Raw genomic sequence first — 19,837 nt, forward strand, 5'->3', positions numbered from 1 at the left:
CGTTCATGCTCGATTGGTGGGTGTTCGTAGGTCCATGTCAGCTCCCTCTCCGGTGCTAGGGCTGCCTCAAGGTCAGGTGATGGGCAGGGATGCCTATTCGTCAAGCTGTTCTTGCCGGCGAGGGAGATTGTGGAGACCATTAAGGCTGGTAGAGGATGTCGGACCGCGGGTGCGTTGAAGCCGGGCATTATTGGAAGACGTCCCAAGATTCGGTGGTGAGATTAATTTTCTTTCCTTTAGATGAGGAGCGATTAATTTTCTTTCCTCAATGAGGGACCGAGATTTTTTGTCGTAGATGAAACTTTATATCAGGAATCCTTTATTTTTTCTTATTTCATTTCGCACATTTCCACATCCCTGATTATATATTATTGTCTATCATAAATTTGTAACAGGAATCCTTTTCTGTTTTTTATTTCAATTTCACACTTCCATCTTTTGGAGGTATCGCAGTTACCGGAGGAGGAGCGACCAAAAAAAAAGTCGGGTCTTACTTTTGTTTAGAAAAAGGACGGCCGATCTCTCTCGTTTCGGCGACACCGATTTGGACGGCCAGGTGGCCCAGCAGCAACCACCCACCCAGCCATAGAAAAACTTGTAAAAGTGGGTCAACCGCCCTCCTCCTGGCCACCACCAGTACTACGGTGACCAAAAAACACGCAGACGTGCCAGGACCAAACGCCTTCGCCGCGCTGAGAAGAGGCGCAAAAGAAAAAAACTATTTCTAGGATGATGAAAAACGCAAAAACATAACTAAAATCCGTAATAATTGCCAGGCGATAATCCCAACGAACCACCGCACCCTCTCCCGTGCGCCGTGCCCCTCCCCACTCTCCAGTCCCCCCCGCCCACCTGCCAAAATAAATCCATCTGCTCTCCAGCTCGGTGCCGCAAATACGATCAGAAGCTAGGGTTTCACAAGCCTCTCCCAACTTCCCCCTCCCTCCCTCTTCCCTTCCCCACCACAACGCGGCCGCCATAGACGCGGCAGCGCACGAACTCCCCCCTTAGATTTGAGCGAGCCACCCTGCGAATCCTCTCACCTGACGCACCAAATCTGGTCAGAACGGTGAAGAATTCGAACACGATCTTAAGCATCGTTGATTTAAGACCACACACACAAACACATCTGCCTGCCTTTCCCCCTACTACCTGTTTCTTGTGTGTGTGCTTTTTTTTTCTCTGTTTCGGACGATTCATAAGAACAGACCTGCAAGGCTTGCAGATCTACCTGTTGGAGAACCAGGGCCCTTGTTTTGGACGCCCAGAACGAACCCTTGACCCTGCGGATCTGCTAGATCCGCTTTGGATCTGCTTGTTGTTTTGCTGGATCTAGAGAGAATGTTCAAGTCGATGGTTTATTACGGGAACACCTCAATCGGAGAAGTTGAGGTGTGGCCCAAAGGCGAGGCGAGCGCGGGCCTGGCCGTGGCGGCGTGGGCGCGAGAAATCCGCGTTGACCGCCTTTCCCCGCCCAGCGAGCGGTGCCCTCCGCTGGCGGTCATGCACACCGTGGCCGTCGGCGCCCGATGCCTCGTCATGGAGTCCAGGCCGCCCGTCGCCGCCGACGTGGCGCCGATGCCTCTCGTCGCCATGCACGCCGCTTGCCTCAGGGACAACAAGGTATATACAGATTATTCCTGACATAAAAAGAGGTTCACATCCACCGTCCAAAAAAAAGAGAACAATATGAACATATGAAAGGATATCACGAATTTTACATGGGGAACGCTTTAATGGAAGGAATATCTTTTATTCTTGTTACGTGGACAAGCTTACCGGGACATAATTAATTCTTACATTTAGGATTGGAATAATTTTGTTAATTTTACTTGAACGATCACTGGACAAGGGTTTTTGGCAGGATGTGAACGCATGTCTAAGAATGAGCTGATATTTTTCAGTGATGACACCGACTTGAACTTGCATGATTATTCACAACTTTTAACCTTACTGAGGCTAGTTGAAGGACTTCAGAAACAGATTTAAGCTTCACAATCGGGCAATCAGCCATTGGATGTCTGAATGCATGTATTGATCCTTTGGAATTGGGACACACAAATCTGATGACTTGTGAAAATTGACATTTATTTGATACTCGTTGACTTTGAATCACTTGATGTGCATTAGTTGACAATTGATAAAGTTGTACATCACACTAATTGAATCTGAATTTTGATTCCTGATTTCTGATAACAAGTCGAACATTAATTAAAATATAAAATATATGGAATGCCTGGGCCTGTCACATTAAGTTACAGTTACTCAAGTGCTTCTCTATTTGACTAAATATACAAACCTGTGCAAATATTGTTTTTTCCATGGCAATCCTGTAAGTTCAAGTGCCTTTGCTTTGGTATCGACATTTCCATATTCCATATTAAACTGCCTGATTTTAGAATTCAGGATATACACTGATGAAATGACAGCCAATTCAGATTTTGCAATTTTGGACCTAAGTTTTTGCCTTCAGCTGGTTCTCCATGCCTTGATGTCCCCTATTTTCTTAAATATCGCCGAGAATTTAAGATCTAGCTCTGGCATTATTAAAGTTAAATACATGTATTATTTACCTCTTAGAGATTTCAACGTCCATTTTCACCTTCTAATTACTTTCATTTTCCCTCGTATTCATTTGGAAACCACATTTATGGTTCTATACTGTATATATCATATTGAACGCGTTAATTTCTTGTGCTTTCAGACCGCGGTTGTTCCACTTGGAGATGGAGAATTGCATTTAGTTGCGATGACATCCAGAAGAAACTTGACAAATCATGCATGTTTCTGGGGCTATAAATTGCCATTTGGCCTGTATAATTCTTGCTTGACCATGTTAAATCTTCGGTGCCTGGGTATCGTGTTTGACCTTGATGAGACGTTGATTGTCGCCAATACATCACGGTCTTTTGAGGACAGAATTGATGGCCTTCAAAGAAAGCTGAGTAATGAGACTGATCCACAGCGTAGGAATGGTATGCTATCAGAGATCAAAAGGTACCAGGATGATAAGTCCATCCTAAAGCAATATATAGAAGGTGATCAGGTCTATGATGATGGAAAAGTGTATAAAGCACAACCTGAGATTGTTCCACCATTGTCTGATAACCAGCAACCAATGACACGTCCAGTTATAAGATTACAAGATAAAAACATTATCCTGACAAGAATAAATCCTCTGGTATGTGCTAAATTGCTTGAACTTACTTTGGGCCTGTCCATGGTAGCATTTCTTTACTGGCACATAGATATGTATGTTATAACTACACAGTATGCCGTTGCTAAATTTGGGTTTTCCTTGCACACCAGTAACCCTAAGGGAATGTCATAAAGTAGAAGTTCCTAAGTCCTGGAGCAAAGCAAAAGCTCTAAGATTCAAGGATCTAGGTCTGCATATAATCAAGGATGTCCAACAATAATTATTCGAATTATTGATTTCTCTGTTAGACCAATGGATGAATGTCTGAGCTTGTCCATCCTTGTTTAGTAATAGCAAGGATGGTTCAGGAACTTTGATTCTTCGTTGTTGCATGCATTTTCCAACCTTGTTTGGACTTTCTGATTTGGTTGCACAAAAATTGTCAATCAGCCATCTGATTTCATTCTGCTTTCTGCAGATTAGGGATACCAGTGTACTTGTACGTTTAAGGCCGGCCTGGGAGGATCTTCGCAGCTACTTAATTGCAAGAGGTCGCAAGCGTTTTGAGGTGTATGTGTGTACGATGGCTGAAAGAGACTATGCTTTAGAAATGTGGAGATTGCTTGATCCAGATTCAAGATTGATTAATTCTGTTCAACTTCATGATCGGATGGTGTGTGTAAAATCTGGTATGTAATTCGTCTTGCTTTTGAACAAGTACAAAAAGAGCATAGCGTAATGTGACCTTCTAAATGTTGTCATATTCAATCTGACAAACTATGAAAAATACAACACAGTTTTTCTTTTTTAGTTTCATTCTACTGAAATTAATGCCAAATTTACCATTTATAGGTTTAAAGAAGTCCTTGCTAAATGTCTTCCATGATGGTTCTTGCCATCCTGGTATGGCATTAGTAATTGACGATCGTCTGAAAGTTTGGGATGAGAAGGATCAATTACGAGTTCATGTGGTTCCTGCATTTACTCCATATTATGCTCCTCAGGCAGAGGTGATGTTCATGGCCTGTATCTGTATACCAATACAAAGATATTATATTGTCACTAACAGGATCCCTCCTTTCCACCTTCTAGGCAAATTGTTCTATCCCGGTTCTGTGTGTAGCCAGAAACGTTGCATGCAATGTTAGGGGTGGTTTCTTCAAGTAAGATTATCTTTTTTTTTTAATCTGATTGTAGTGTCCATTTGTTTGCATTTTTGTTGTTCATCCTAATACTTTTCTAGACTGCTCTGTTCTCTATAACTTATACCTCAGTAAAGTCGAGCCCAATGGTGACATAGAATTTCATGGCTCAATTGACAGAGACTTCGATGAAGGGCTCTTACCAAGGATTAGCAATGTTCACTATGAGGATGAAGTAAATGATATCTCATCTGCGCCAGATGTTGGCAATTATTTGATAACAGAGGTAAATTTTGGAGAACGTGTTGCTTTCTGTGCTCACTTTTCACTAAGCAGTAACAGTTTTTTTTCATGTTCAAAGGATGAGAATGCCGCATTAGTGAATGGAAATCGAGATTCATTGCCTTTTGATGGTATGGCAGATGCAGAGGTTGAGAGGAGAATGAAGGTTTGTGCCTTTTGACGCTATCTTGATTTTCCCCCCTAAATTGACCAACCATCACACACAAAAAAAGACTCCCAGCAACAATCCAGGGGCCTATTAGCACAGCACAGTTTCGGGAAAAAAAATGTTTCACTATATTACTAATTAACAACGAGGGTAAAAATTACAGTTAAGGTAAGTGAAACTGAAATTTCAGAAATTTTAGTTCTCTCGACACCTAATACTGTAGCAGCACGAATTACCTGTCCATAGCAAATAGTGTTATACAAATTTTCCACTTTTAGTTAAACCTAGAATTCTCGTAGTGCATGAAAACTCAAAAAAACTTCATAACCACGGTGTATTTATTCCATAACTAAACAGTACAAATGTCAATGTATTAGTGAGTTTGATGTCTGTCACAATCAATTTTGTTTATTTGTGGTTTATATGACAGTACAGATATTTTTTCTTGTGAGCTGCTGCCATTTTTGTAGGCATTTTTTATAGTACAGAATTAACTCCCAGATGTATTTATGCCCCCACCTTTTACGGAATTGTGCACCATTTGTTTCTCTTATATATATTCGTCGTAACCACTTTCAGGAAGCTAATGCTCAAGCATTCCATCAAACAGCGGGGAACTTTGTCATGCCAGTAGCCCCTGCTCAGAATTTTGTTTCGTCTTCAGTTGCACCATTAGCCCCACCTCTTGGCGTTATGCCACCAACATTCAGCCAACCAGTTGTTCAACCAGGTTTTTCAGATTCACTGCAAGGTTCTCCAGCTAGAGAAGAGGGCGAAGTTCCAGAGTCTGAGTTGGATCCGGACACAAGGAGAAGACTTCTCATATTACAGCATGGTCAAGACATAAGAGATCCTACACCTCCACTCCCAGCAATACCACCAGTGCAAGTTCCAGTTCCTCCAGTGCAACCTCATGGGAATTGGTTTCCCACAGAGGATGGGCTAAACCCAAGTAACCTGAATAGAGGTTCAGCAGGTTTCACTGTAGAATCTGATCCTATGCTCTACGAGAAAAAACAACCACCTCATCCTTCATTCTTTCATGGTGGGGACAGTCCTATGTCGTCTGATAGATTTGGCTATCAGAACCAGAGGTTTCCCTCTCAGGTACATGATTTGTAAAACTTTTAATTGTCTTCATTTGCTAAGTAGCCATGTAGACACTAGGTGACAACTGACAAGCATATGCTTGGTGCAGCTACCACACACCGAGGATCACCACATGCTTCAGAACCATGCACCTCCAAAATACAGATCCTTTTCTGGTATGTTTTATCAATTTCTTTCTGATATTTAGTTTTAAAAATGTTCACCTTGAGGCACTTTCCATGCGCTCCCTTGCCATGTGTGGCCACTCATATACTAGTTGCAGTCACAACCCCATTACAGATGGTCTGGTTATGCTTAGAGATAAGTCAAATAAGCTTTTCTTTATTCCAAGTTAGATGGAGAGAAGTTAGATATAAGTTGCTCAGTAGTAGTTGTTTAGTTTGTTTGATCAGATGAATTGTTTTGGGACTATCCATCTACTACAAATTGTGATAATGCAACATGCAATTCATATGTTATGAAAACCATAAAAAAGGTCCCTTCCACTCCTCTGGCCTGTGCTCACTTCTCGCTCCTGCTTCATATTGTCGGCCTCTCTTTTTCTTTAGTTCTCCTATATTGTCGTTTCTGCAACACATGATTCAGCTTACTGGTCCTTTTGGCTTCGTAGAATATTGTAGCACAAACCTGTGCATTATTGGTGAACAAGGTTCTCATTCTGTTATTCATAGTTTAAGGAATTTCTTTCTATCAATTATTTTAATGATCCTGCAGCTGTATGTGACCAGAAATATCCACATGAGTTTGTGATGAGATAATGTGTTGATGGTGAATAACTAATTATTTCACATGCTTTCACAAATAGTGGCACAATTATGAAATTGTGCAATTTGATAGCCCTAGGTTTTGCTTTTGTGAAGTGCAGCTTGGTGTACATGTGGTGTTTTATAGGATGGTTATGCTTAACTTTGTTTATGCCATGAAGGTGAGGAGCTAGCAGCTCGGCATGTTCCCTCAAGCCAGAGAAACAACCAGATAGAATCAGGAAGACACTTTGCACAATATGCTGGGACCTCAGCTGGCATATTAGACGGCATTGCTCTGAAATGTGGATCTAAGGTACTGTGTAGCATTCAATGTTAGTGGACCAGAAGACTTGTTCTTCTAGTCAATCTTTTTTGACATTTCCTTTTGTGTTTAGGTGGAGTACAGGTCAACATTATGTGATACTGCAGAACTACAATTCTCTATTGAGGTAGATTAATTTCTTCATATTAGCAATTTCATCAAACATGGAAGTGCAGAATAATAGGAACTAGGAAGTTGTGGAAACATATGAATTTTGAAGGAGATTAATGAATCTGATCAAGAACTGAAATTTACTTTAGTATCTGATTTTCAGTTGACTGTTTGATGGAAAACTTCTGATGAACTATCATGTGCTTGCAATAATGTTGTTGTGCTTATATTATGCCTCCTTGTTTTTCTTTTTTATTGCATCTCGTTCAGGTTTGGATTGTTGGGGAAAAGGTTGGTGAAGGAATTGGTAGGACAAGGAGAGAAGCACAGCACAAAGCTGCAGAAATGTCTTTAAGAAACTTGGCCAGTAAGTTTGTGCTACTTCACCTTACAGTATAACACTATATATGTCATCAGTGTCATGTGAACCAATTGTTTTTTTTATCTCCATTATGAGTAGCTGTGTTATTTAGGTTAGCTAAACAAACATCCTTCCCCCTTTTGGGTGAGGCCGTGAGGGACGCCTCAGCACACAAAGGCTACCCCAACTTGCTTGGGACTAATAGGCTTTGGTTTTCATGGCGGTGATGGTGGCAGTGTTCTGGCAACCAATAAAACTTTGCTCATTTTTTTTGGGTAGCATATAGTGCCCTGATGATTGGTAATATTTCATCCTGAGCATGTTTAAGCAATAGCCACCTCATGCTGCTTAATAGTTCTAGTTACATGCTTGCCCATTTGTTTGAGCTTTAATTTCTTTGATGACAACCTCTTGGTTGAGGTAGAGCTTTTGTTTCATTCGTGCATTGCTGGAACATTTTGTGTAATAGTCTGTTTTATTGAGTTTGACATAGTAAATTTACTTGCAGATAAATACTTGTCATCTGATCCAAATAAGTTGACTGATATGAAAGAAAATGGTTTCAGTGGCAACAGAAATGTCTTTGGTTACTCTGGAAATACCAGGGATGATATGTTGCCTCTTTCAAGTACTTCAGAGGAATCTCGCTTTATGAAAATGGAGAACAATTCCAGGAAAACAGGAGGTTCTGTTGCTGCTCTCAAGGAACTTGTAAGTCTAGCTACCTGTGTTGATTATTAGTAGTTGGACTTTCTACTCTTTCATTCATGAAGTAGACCTTATGGTATATATATAAAAACACACTGCAGTGCACGGTTGAGGGATATAACTTAGTTTTTCAAGAGCGTCCATCTCCAGCAGATGGTTTAGTTGGGAAAGAATCTTATGCTCAGGTAGAAGTTGGTGGACAAATTCTAGGCAAAGGAGTTGGATTAACATGGGAAGAGGCCAAGCTCCAGGTAATAAGCAGTCTAATACTGACTCAATTTATTTTCTTATTGTTACTTCAGTCTCCTTGCCTTAAGAATATCTGGATTCATTTAGTAAAACCAGAGGATACCTAAGTTGCATTTAAAATAGCATCAAGGATGGTCGTGCCTTGTTTTTGTGTTCTTATGTAAGTTCAAATTTCGATTGGTAAGCTGGACTTATGTACTATTTCCTTCAACGAGTATGTTTTGCTCAGATCAGCCGCTGCTTTCTTTTTGTCGCTAAACACTCAAACTATCCAGAGGGTCTAGTCAAGCCCTCATGTTAGTCTCATTGACTGCACAATGATTTTAGTCATGTAGATAATAATTTTTTCCACCGAAAAATGAAGCAAGAAACTGAATTTCTGGCACAGCCGCTGTGGTGGTAGTGTGGCGCAATGGCGTTGGTAGAGGGAGGCAACCAAGGATTGAGGATGATGGTCATGGGAGTAGGAGTTGAGTTAAACTGCTGACAATATGACATAGATCATGTTGGCAGATGACACTATGACAGTAGCAGGTGCTCAAATTAAATGGCTTAGGAGAATTCAGGTGCCCTCATGTAATTTGTTTTTTCAACCAAACCATCTTCTTGATTTTTTGAGAAAGCCAATGTCTGAAGCATTGCATTTGTTGCAGTGCTCACTCCAGATAATCATATTAGATTTGAGATTTTGAGCTGTTACTAGTTAACAAAGCATGCATAAATGGAAATTTTAAACATGCAATGGGCTTTCCTTGATTGGGTTGCTTTAGTTGATAATTTCCCAACTTGAATTTTCACATGTTTTTTTTATTTACTTTGTAGGCTGCTGATGAGGCTCTTGGAACTTTAAGATCCATGCTAGGTCAACTTGCTCATAAGCGATCTGGCTCTCCAAGGTGATTATTCGTTGTCTTTTGGTGATGCATAACTGTGACCTTTTTCTTTATACGAAAAACTACCTTACATAACGGTGACCTATTACACTTGAATGGAACTGCAAGATGTTTCTTGGTTCCAGTTTCACCCCCTATAGTCTGAGTCCATTTCTACAGTGTTGCCATGTAGCAGAGTAGTAGTCAAATTTGATAGGGAAGGAAATAGGAGTGTTTGTTCGTGTGCTTGGTAATAGGGTCTTGACTCTTGATTAAACTAGTTCTCAGTTACTATTGTGGATTATGCTTAAGAGGTGACCAAGGAAAAGTTATAGTGCCTTAGCTGTGTTGGGTCATGTACGTAGAATAAACATTTCATGTTCCAGTCACCATTCGGGCATTTTTTTTTGTAATTGTTATTTTGCAGCTTTTGTTTTGTCTGTATCCATGTGTGGACGAGATTCCCATCACAGTATTTTATGTGTATATTATAGCTTATATGTATTTCATATAATTTGAATGACTATAATTACTGTTGACCCCAGGTCATTGGCACCAAATTTTAACAAGCGGTTCAAGCCAGATTTTCCAAGGACCGTACAAAGAGTTCCTTATGGAACGTATTCTAGGATCGAAGGTCATGTTCCGTAGATGTCTGCATAAATGATGTGCCTGGGCACTAAACTTTTCAAACTGGATGGAGCATTGAACTGTCAGGTCTCCACACATTGAATGCAAGCCCTAGATTGGCTTTTGGTGGGCTTCCAAGGCTCTCACAGGCCACCACTGTCCATGAGAGTACCAACGAAGGGCCAAGTAACTATGAAGTATTACTGGTGGCCGTAACTTCACGCAGAATTTCATTGCCATGATATGACCAGTCACGAGTGTGACCCCATGTTGTCAACTTTGCATAATCTTTGACCTGGAAGTTTAATGGTTAAACCAGAGGTTGATGCAGGCACGCAGCTCCATTTCATTCCATGGATCAAAGAGTGGCGCTGTAGCTGGACAATTTTTTTCCTTCCCTTGATCTGGTTCAGGTGAAAGGGGTCTTAGCAGGTAGCCAGTTTTATTACATTAACTCAAAAGTTATTTAGGCAAGTTGTAAATTGTAGCACAGAATTGAGTACTTGACAGTATTGTTACCAGTACGTTGATGTAGTAATCTTTGCAGCTGTAGCCTAGGCAGGCAATCTCCATTCCATGGCGGTTGCATGAATCCAGTAGCAGACAAAATTCATTTGTATGTTTTAGTCATCTGTGTAAGATGTAACATATGGTCCCCGTTATTTGCAAGGCTGGGAATTTGCCTCTGTAATTCTTTTGACCTTTTTTTTTCGATTGTACCCTCCGCACTCTGTGCATGGATTTGTCACATGGAATGGAGTAGGTATCTTCAGTAAAATGAGTGCCTTACATCATCTAACATTTGAGAGCTCAAATTCCAACAAGCATTTGGCCCCAAACTTAACCAATCCAAACTGAAAGCACGACCAGAAAAAGGAAATCCAAATCTAACGCAATTCTACACAACACGATTACACGAAAGACATCGAACACGCCGCCTCACACGGTCCTATCAGTTCAGACGTGCCCGGTTTGCCGGTTCGCGCGCCTGCTCCGACCGGTTTTCCACCACCTGGCTACCGCGGAGCCACCTCGCTGTACGTGAACGAGGCGGAGCACTTGGGCGCTGTTGCTGCTGCTGCTGCTGCCAGCGCCTGCGGCGGCCACCTCGCCCTCGGCGACGCACGAAGTAGCGGACCGGCGGGCAGACCTCCGGGGGCCGTGTGGTGGCCGCGGTACTCGGCGAAGCTCGGCGGGCGCATCTCCGTCTCCGGCAGCGCGACGGGACGCGACAGCAAGGCCAGCACCTGGCGCATCGTGGGGCGGCTGCTGGGCGTCGCCTGCGTGCACGCCAGCCCCACCTTGATGTACCGGAGCACCTCCTTCTCCGGGTACCTCTCCATGCTCGCGTCCACAATGTCCAGCAGCCTGCCTTGCTGGTACAGCACCCATGCCTGTACAAAAAAAAAGATTCATTTGCGAGAGACTCATCAGCACAGAGAAGCCGGCAACGTGAAAAGTTCAGGGAAGGAAGGAAGGAAGGAAGGACGCCTGACCTCTCGCACCAAGAACATGTCCGACTGGATCGTTTGCGAGATCCTCCTCCCGCTGACGATCTCAAGGACAAGCACTCCGAAGCTGTACACGTCGGCCTTCTTGGTCAGCTGCCCATGCACGAAATATTCAGGTGCCAAGTACCCACTGCATGCAGCCAGAGAGTTAAGAGTAACGACTGTCATCAGCAACTAAACTAGCTCGTTGTTTCCAAGCAAGTGGTTCAGTAAACACAACAGCTTTTTTACTTGGTTCCGACCACTCCCGTGCTGATGTGGGTGACGTTGTCTGGGAACAGCTTTGCGAGCCCGAAATCTCCGATCTTTGGCATGTAGTCTCGGTCGAGAAGGACATTGCTGGCTTTGATGTCCCTGTGCACGATGTTGGGCTCGTGCTCCTCGTGCAGGTAGCTCAGTCCCTTGGCGGTGCCCACGCAGATGTCCGACCTCCTGCTCCAGGGCAGATTTACTGCGGCTGCTCCGTCCCCTGAACCTAAAGCTAAGACATATATACTATATAAGCGCATCATGTGGCAAGAATTAGGGCTCCAGCTGATGGCGATATATGGGTGTACTGCTGTATGTACTAGCAGTAGTCCCTGATTGTTGGTTCGTTCCTCTCACCTTTGAGTGCATGGTCGAGGCTGTTGTTGGCAAGGTATTCGTACACTAGGATCCTGTTCTTCCTCTGCACGCAGTAGCCCAGCAGCCTGACGAGGTTCGCGTGCTTCACTTGGGAGATGCTCTCGATCTCAGCGAGGAATTCCTTGATCCCCTGCTCGGATTCAGAGGACAGAACCTTAGCGGCAAATTCAGTGCCGTCTCTCAAGACTCCCTGTGTCACAACAAAACACAGTTACTAAACTACATGGTTTTACTAGCTGAAACCTTCTAACTCGAGGCTCCAGGAAATATGTTGCTAAGCTTGTTACTCTTGGGTCTTTTTTTTTACCTTGTAGACAGTTCCAAAACCACCTCGGCCAAGCTTGTTACTCTGATTGAAGTTGTTTGTAGCCGCTCTGATCTCCCCGTAGGAGAACAGCCTGAGATTGTCCATGACTGAGAGCGCTGTTCAGAAAACCAAGTCAGCTTAATTTGGACAGCTCGCCTTTCACCAAGCTTGTAAAACACAGTAAAGCCTATCATCAATTTGGATTCGTAAACTTCCAATTATCAGAACCGCAGGAAGAGAAGACGTTGGCAAACGGGAACGGCCGACGGCGAAGCACCACCGTGATCGTCTCATCGATGAAGCAGGCAGTCAGGATTTTACGCACCTGTGAAGTCTTCCTCGGGTGCACAGAGGCACCGCCTCACGAGCGCCATCTTCAAGCTCGAGCAGGTAGGCAGCGCCGCAGCGCGGGGAAGAAGAAGAGTTCCCTTGCACAGCGCAGCAGCTCGGACCGGAGGCATTAAATCGGCATGGTTGGGAGCGGGAGGGAAGGAAGGCGCCGCGCAACAGCGACCTACTGTAGACTGTTGGAGTGTTCGACACCTGCAGTGGAGTGTTTGTCCGTACCGGCGGCGGCGGCCAACGCAGGGCCCTTCGTCTTCTGCAGTGACAGAAGCCAATCCAGAATTTATGGCGGCAAAGCCGAAGTGTGGTGGTGGGGAACCCGGGGCTAGGCGGGCGGCAATGAACGTTGGGTGGTGACTGTCACTGGTGAACGGGACGGGACGGGACGCGCGGCGGTGGATGAGTCACCTGTACGTCCAGGTCCAACCGGCCGGCTTGACCACCATGTTGACCCCCCCGCCGCGGTCGGCGTCAGGAGGCCGACGACGTTGTTGGCGCCACGGAGCTGGGACGTTTTGAGCTGGGAGTCGTTTGCGTCTCCTGGCTGGCTGGCTGGCCGTGAGCCGTCGGCGTCGGAAGGAACAGTCCGATCGAGGTGAGCGAGGAGTGGACGGTACGTAGTCGACGCCGAGGAGTAGAGCAAGGAGTGAGTGATCGACAGAAGGCGCGCTGGACCCTCACCACCACGTCTAGGCCTTGTTTACTTCCAAAAAAATTTACAAAAATAGGAATAGTAGCACTTTCGTTTGTATTCGATAAATATTGTCCAATTATAGACTAATTAGGCTCAAAAGATTCGTCTCGTCAATTTCGACCAAACTGTACAATTAGTTTTTATTTTCATCTATATTTAATACTCCATGCATACGTCTAAAGATTCGATGTGATGAGAAATCTGAAAAATTTTGCAAAATTTTTTGGAACTAAACAAGGCCCTAGCATGTTGCGTTAGGCGAGAAACCAAAAGCACGTTTGGATCGCGCCGATATTCCCAGCCGCAAAGGGGTTTTTTTTGGTTGACCACCCCCTTTTTATTTTGTTTTTGGGATCAACTCTTGATTGACCGTCACACGGTCACACCACATCCTGGAACGAAATAAACACTACTCCTATTCCTATGCATGTTCATCTTTAAAAATAAAATAGCAGGAGCGTTGTTATATCATACTCTTTGCGGCCGGGAGTATAAGAAGAAGAGCAGAGCATGACATAGTTTTACATATTGATATGACCTACTCACTCCGTCCACAATAAATGATCTTTTTAAGTTTGATCAAATATATATAAAAATATACTAATATTTATCATATGTAACATGTATCGTTAGATTGCGCATGAAATATAGTTTTATAATATACTTATTTGCAGATATAAATATTGATATTATTTGATATTTTTTAGTTAAATTTTAAAAAGTTTGACTCCTTAAGAAGTGAGACGTGTATTTATTAGTGAACTAGTGGAGTAGAAAAAAAAGGGTGATGCATGTTCATCTTTAAATCTTATATTTCGACTAGTACGTTTGATTCCTCCATCCACAGTGTCATAGTTTAACTTCGTTGCTGATCATTGTGATCGTTAATAATAACAAGATGGGATTGATTGGACTGAATGTTGTAGCATAAATGCTCAACACTGGATTCAGTTGACAAAGATAAGCAGTGGGGTTGAAACGCTACTAGAGCGCTGAGGACTTGTCCTTTCATCTGAAAAATTAACAATACTCCCTTCGTTTGAAATTACAAGACGTGTCTCATTACATTTGACAAGGTTTTGACCTAAAATTACTCTACTAATAGTGGTACATAATGTTTGTGGCAAAAGAATTGATGTCACCTCATTCGGTCACAAATAAGTGATGTTCTGAACAACTGCGTGGTCTCCAAAAGACAAATTAGACCAGTTATTTTCGTTACCCAGCATTTATAAATCATAAATAATTACCCAGCATTTATAAATCATAAATAATTAATGTACACTGTTATGGAACATCTGAACGTATATGCAACTAAAGTTTAGAGTGGTTGACTTAATAACATCGAAAGATGCCACTTTAAGCGTAACTTGAGGTAGTACTAGATTTCAAAAAAAAATTAAAAATCTTGCTTGTGGTTATGATTTTGAGTCACATAATAAAAACCATAATATGGTGAACGGTGGTGCCGTGCCTGTGCGTCCTTTCGCGGGCCAATTTTCACGGTGCTCATCCATGGGGCCATTATGGCCCAGTTACGAAATGATCTGGAGACCGAGATCGGCAAAATGGATCGAAAGGATTTGTGGTCTTCCTAGGCCGGGCCTACTGGCGTGCATTGGGCTTCCATATGATAGCCCGTTCTAGATCGGTCGGCATTGCCTTTCGGCCCAATGGCTGTTTCGGCTTTCGTCGCCTCCCATCGTCCATCGTCTGTGTCTGTGTCACTGTGTTCGTGGCCGCTGCCTGCTGCACGTACTCGCGTCATCCATCGTCTCGGTGCGTACGGAGGAGCAGATGGGTCATGGCCTCATGGGAGAAGCACGGCTCCTTATCTGTCTGACTGTCTCCTCTCGCTCTTGGAGACCGGACGATGGGCCACGGCTCCTGTTCTAAGCAAGAGCAAGCTCCAGGGAAGGTGTGCGATAAACTTAGTGTGTTTGTTTGAGATTATTTGCTGAATCTATCAATATTTTTCTCAGTTATGACTTTTTCTGCTCCTATGGTCATGTTCGATGGGTCAGTAGGCATCCATGGTGTGTGTGCAAACGAGGAACGGGGACCGAGCCGAGCCAAATGATAAAGGGCATCTCGCATCGCGGCGCCGCCGTCGCATCCCACGTCGCGTAGCGATAGGGGCAGCCCAAGCCCTCCAAGGCTTCCAACCGCCGCCATGTGATCCGCCGGTGGACGTCTCGATACGTACGGCGCGCCAAGCTGTTCCCGCACGGCTCGCCGACGTGTCCCATGACACCCTGACCCAGGGCTCGGCCGCTTTCGAAGAGGCCAATTCCCCCTCCACGCCGTCCAAGCTTCACCCGTACCGGCGGCGACGAATTTTGTATCGCCGCCAGCAGTACTTGGGGTTTTGGAGGCTAATGCGTTTCTGGGGACAGGGCGCATCTTCCCTGTATTTAGCCGGCGGATCTGGTCGTGACTCGTGACAGATGGAGTATTTAACTGGAGTCGTAACAAGTTTCAGCTAATTGTTTCATTATTGCTTTTTCCGTACGTGTATAAGCACAGCGACACATGCATGCATGAGGAGCAGATAAAAAGACGATAGAATTAGGTCTGCTTATATAGCCGGCCTGTAAATGAAGCACGAATTCCATGTGTGAAACCACGTGCATGCTTGGTTCAATACTGAAACGGGACGGTGTTTCAGTGATTGTCAATTCACTTGCAGCTGCGCTATCTGTTTAATAATTTAACCGTACCTCGTCTCGTCCAACACATCGTGATAGAATCACCTCGATTTTGACGACGCATGATCGATATATGGGGCATTCTAATGTGTCAGGGTAAGTTGGGATGGTCTAGAGTAACACACTAACACTGTAAGGGCATTACTATTTTTTTTTTAGTAAAGGGGCATTACTATTTTATAAGTCATTCATAACCGAAAAACATTATCAGACTGATTAAGTTATTATAGCAAATTTGTACCTACTACCGGCCAAACATCAGCATCATTCCAAAATTACAACTCAGTGCCCACCGGACACCACGCCATCACGTACGTCTTCTCAACCATTGCCAGTTATTATAAATAGCCTGCACTGGCAACTATTCCATCTCCAACACACCAAACAGTTGCACAAAGCGCACAAACAAACACCTTCTCTTCTCCGCGCGCAGCTAAGCGTCTTCGCTCCCTCTCCCGATCCTTCCCCCGAGCGACGTGCGCGTGCATGGCGGCGACCCTGCTGTCCCACGTCGTCTCCGACCTCTGCATCGGCAAGCCGAGGGTGCTCTCGCTGCCACCCTCCACCCCCGTCGCGGCCGCGCTCGCCGCGCTACGCGCCGGAGCCGGAGCCGACCCGTTCGTCTTCGTGGACGCCGAACCGGCCGCCGCCTGCCGCGCGAAGACGACCACGGTGTACGTGAAGGTCAGCGTCGCGGACATCCTCTGCTACCTCTGCGGCGACGCGGGCAACCTCAGCGACCCCGCCGCCGCGCTTGGCCGGCCCGTCGCTGTGGTCGCCGCCGCCGTTGCCGGCGTCCACGGCGTCACCCACCGAGTGGATCCCCAGACAAGGTACGCAACGCAGCCGGCGCGCTGTCGTTTCTTGATTCTTGTTTTGTTCCGAGTTGTCCTTCTCAGCCATTGACCAATGACCACTAACGACTGTATGCCGTGGGTGTTTGGGTCAAACTTTGCAGGCTGCTCGACGCCATTGACGTGCTGCTGACCGACGGCTGCCAAGGCCTGCTGGTCCCTCTCCCCGCCGCGCGCGCCCGCAAGAGGCACCACCAGGCCCCCTCCTCCGACGCTGCCGACTGCTGCTGCGTGCTGACGCGGGAGGACATCGTCCGCCACCTCTTCGGCTCCATCTCCCACTTCGCCCCGGTGGCCGCGCTCACCGTGACCTCGCTCGGCCTCGTCCGCCGCGACGTGCACGCGGTCCACGTCGACGACGACGGGCTCGACGTGATCCCGCTCCTGCGGCGTGCCGTCTCGGACGGCACGGCCGTGGCCGTCGTCGCCGACGACGACTGCGCGTTGGTCGGCGAGATCTGCCCCGGCGTGCTCGCCTCGTGCGACGTCGAGACGGTGTCGGCCGCCTTCGCCGCGCTCTCCGCTGCCGACACTATGGCGTACATCGACTGCTCGCTGTCGCACTCGCCGCCGGAGTTCTTGGTCCGTGCCATCAGAGCCCAGCTCGCCGGAAAGGGACTGGAGGCCATGGCCGAGCTCATGGAATGCGCTGGGAACGATGCCGCCTCCATTCCCTTGTCCTCCTCGTCGTCGTTGTCGTCGACATCATCCTCCGACGAGGACTCGCCGTCGTTGGGACGCGCACGACGCCCAAGGAGGATGTCATCTGGCAGCTTCGGGTGGCGGTCCACGGAGGACGTGGTGGCATGCCATTCTGGGAGTTCGCTTGTGGCCGTCATGGCCCAGGCGCTTGCGCACCGTGTAGGGTACGTCTGGGTCGTTGATGAGACCAGCGGCGCGCTCGTCGGAGTAGTGAGATTCGCCGACGTGCTCGCGGTACTCCGGGAGCATCTCCTGCCACAGTCCCAGGTGCTATGCAGATAGATAGCGATCTGCGTTTCAGCACATGTTCGCGCAAGAATCAAGATCTCCTAGACAGTTAGTTTTGTTTATATTCTTCCGTGTCGATCCGTCTCAGGCCTTGTTTAGTTCAACCTAAAAACCAAAAAGTTTTCAAGATTCTCCGTCACATCGAATCTTGTGTCACATGCATGAAACATTAAATATAGACGAAAACAAAAACTAATTACATAGTTTAGCTGTAAATCACGAGACTAATCTTTTGATCCTAGTTAGTCTATGATTGGATAATATTTGTCACAAACCAACGAAAGTGCTACAGTACCGAAAACTTTTCACTTTTCAGAACTAAACGAGGCCTCAAATTCGAACTGAAGATGTGCAAAGTTCGATTCGACAAGAGCGGGCTGGAACTCGGCCCAACAGTACTTTTAGCCCAGAGAAGTTGGAAAGGCCATATCGATTCACCCTGAAGGCCGGAAGCCGCAATACGGCCCCTTAAGATTGTGGGCTCTCACTTCTTTTGGGCAGTGGCGAAGCCGGGGAATCACCGCAACTGGTTATTTGAAATTTCAATTACAATACCTCTTGATTCTCAAAAAAAAAATACAATACCTCTTTTTCCCCTAAAAAATTACAATACCTCTTTTTTCTAAAAACAAGAGAGTACTTTTTTACTACTCAGAAATGATAGTGTTATATTCCCGAGCAATTATGTACTCAACCGATGTTGGCACGTTGAAATACCACACCACAGAGTGCCCGTACAACAAATAAAATGAAAGCATACAAATAGTGATAAACAAAATCTAACTAATGACGAACCGGTTTACTCGTGTGTCTTATATCTTCATCAATAACACTCTATCTGAAATTACAATACATTTAGATTTTCTAGGTACATAATCTTAACTATGTATCTAGACATGGTGTAGTGCATAGCAAAAACTTGTTAATATAGAAAAGCCAAAACTTTCTATAATTTAGAAAAGAGTAAGTAGTATCCATGTGGAGCTAAACCTACGCATTTATTTAGGGTACTTAAAAGAAATTAGTCATGCAACCTGCAGAAACAGTTAATTAATAGATAAAAAATTAATCAGGAAAGCCACATACCACGAGACTTTTCAAAAACGTAGCATCATATTTAGTGCTTACAAATATCTCATTCAATGTAGCATATGATTTGTGATTCAACCAATCATCCCCATTTTCCTTTTTCTTAAAAAAATGAGTTCCCCATATTTTTCCTCAACTCAATCTCTTGATAATTTTCGTAGCCGAGAAGGCCCTTTTAACCAAATTGGCAAAACAAAGGTTAATGACTTATTTGGATTGGAGGATTTTCATAAGATAGGAATTTCGAAGAAATCCATTTTTTATGTTTTGCTTACATACATGATGTTTGAATTAGAAGGATGAAGTTTTCCTTTCTATGGAAAGGCTTGCTTTCCTTCATGAAATACAATAAAGCACCCACATCAAGCTCGTCTTGGAAATTTTTCCTACATGTGAGTGAGGGATGAACGAATCTTTATTCACTGGAATGGAGGAATGAGCTTGTGTTTTATATTCTTGTATTTGAAACACCCATCTTATTCTTGTGGTTTTCAATCCTCCGCTTTCTACCTACACTCTGTTTCCTATTCATGTGTTTTCTTCCTTTCCTCTATTTTGTATTTCGACGTTCTAAACAAACCCTTAAATCAATGAGGCGATAAACCAAATGGGGACCTGTATATATTCATGCGCTTAATGGCTCTCGGGATGCTACATGCGCCTTATATGGTAGACTTTTTTTTTTCAAAACTCACATGTGCCTTATAGAAGGGTCTGGAGGGAGTAAAATTAGTCATTAAACTTTAGGAGGGGTGGACCAAACCGCCCTAACTGCACATCAAAAACACACACCCCCACATTAGGCCTTGTTTGGATGTGCGTGTATCTACCTCAAACACATGTATTGGAGTGGATTGGAGTGTAACTTAGT

General features: G+C 44.7%; 2 protein-coding genes and 1 pseudogene across 2 annotated transcripts; 2 read left to right on the forward strand and 1 right to left on the reverse strand.

Moving 5' to 3' along the window:
* On the forward strand, window positions 859–10,532 carry LOC8074805 (RNA polymerase II C-terminal domain phosphatase-like 1). Its single transcript, XM_002452465.2, has 16 exons — window positions 859–1,623; window positions 2,705–3,181; window positions 3,618–3,828; window positions 3,992–4,149; window positions 4,232–4,302; window positions 4,462–4,567; window positions 4,643–4,729; window positions 5,312–5,839; window positions 5,931–5,997; window positions 6,768–6,901; window positions 6,984–7,037; window positions 7,292–7,388; window positions 7,891–8,093; window positions 8,192–8,341; window positions 9,162–9,235; window positions 9,757–10,532. Exons 1-16 carry the CDS (start codon window positions 1,342–1,344, stop codon window positions 9,860–9,862), a joined length of 2,805 nt encoding a protein of 934 aa, XP_002452510.1. The 5' UTR covers window positions 859–1,341; the 3' UTR covers window positions 9,863–10,532.
* On the reverse strand, window positions 10,583–12,908 carry LOC110434574 (annotated as a pseudogene).
* On the forward strand, window positions 16,425–18,038 carry LOC8074806 (CBS domain-containing protein CBSX5). Its single transcript, XM_002452466.2, has 2 exons — window positions 16,425–16,866; window positions 16,992–18,038. Exons 1-2 carry the CDS (start codon window positions 16,520–16,522, stop codon window positions 17,869–17,871), a joined length of 1,227 nt encoding a protein of 408 aa, XP_002452511.1. The 5' UTR covers window positions 16,425–16,519; the 3' UTR covers window positions 17,872–18,038.

Source organism: Sorghum bicolor, chromosome 4, assembly GCF_000003195.3.
Source record: "Sorghum bicolor cultivar BTx623 chromosome 4, Sorghum_bicolor_NCBIv3, whole genome shotgun sequence".
In the NCBI taxonomy this organism is placed as follows: domain Eukaryota; kingdom Viridiplantae; phylum Streptophyta; class Magnoliopsida; order Poales; family Poaceae; genus Sorghum; species Sorghum bicolor.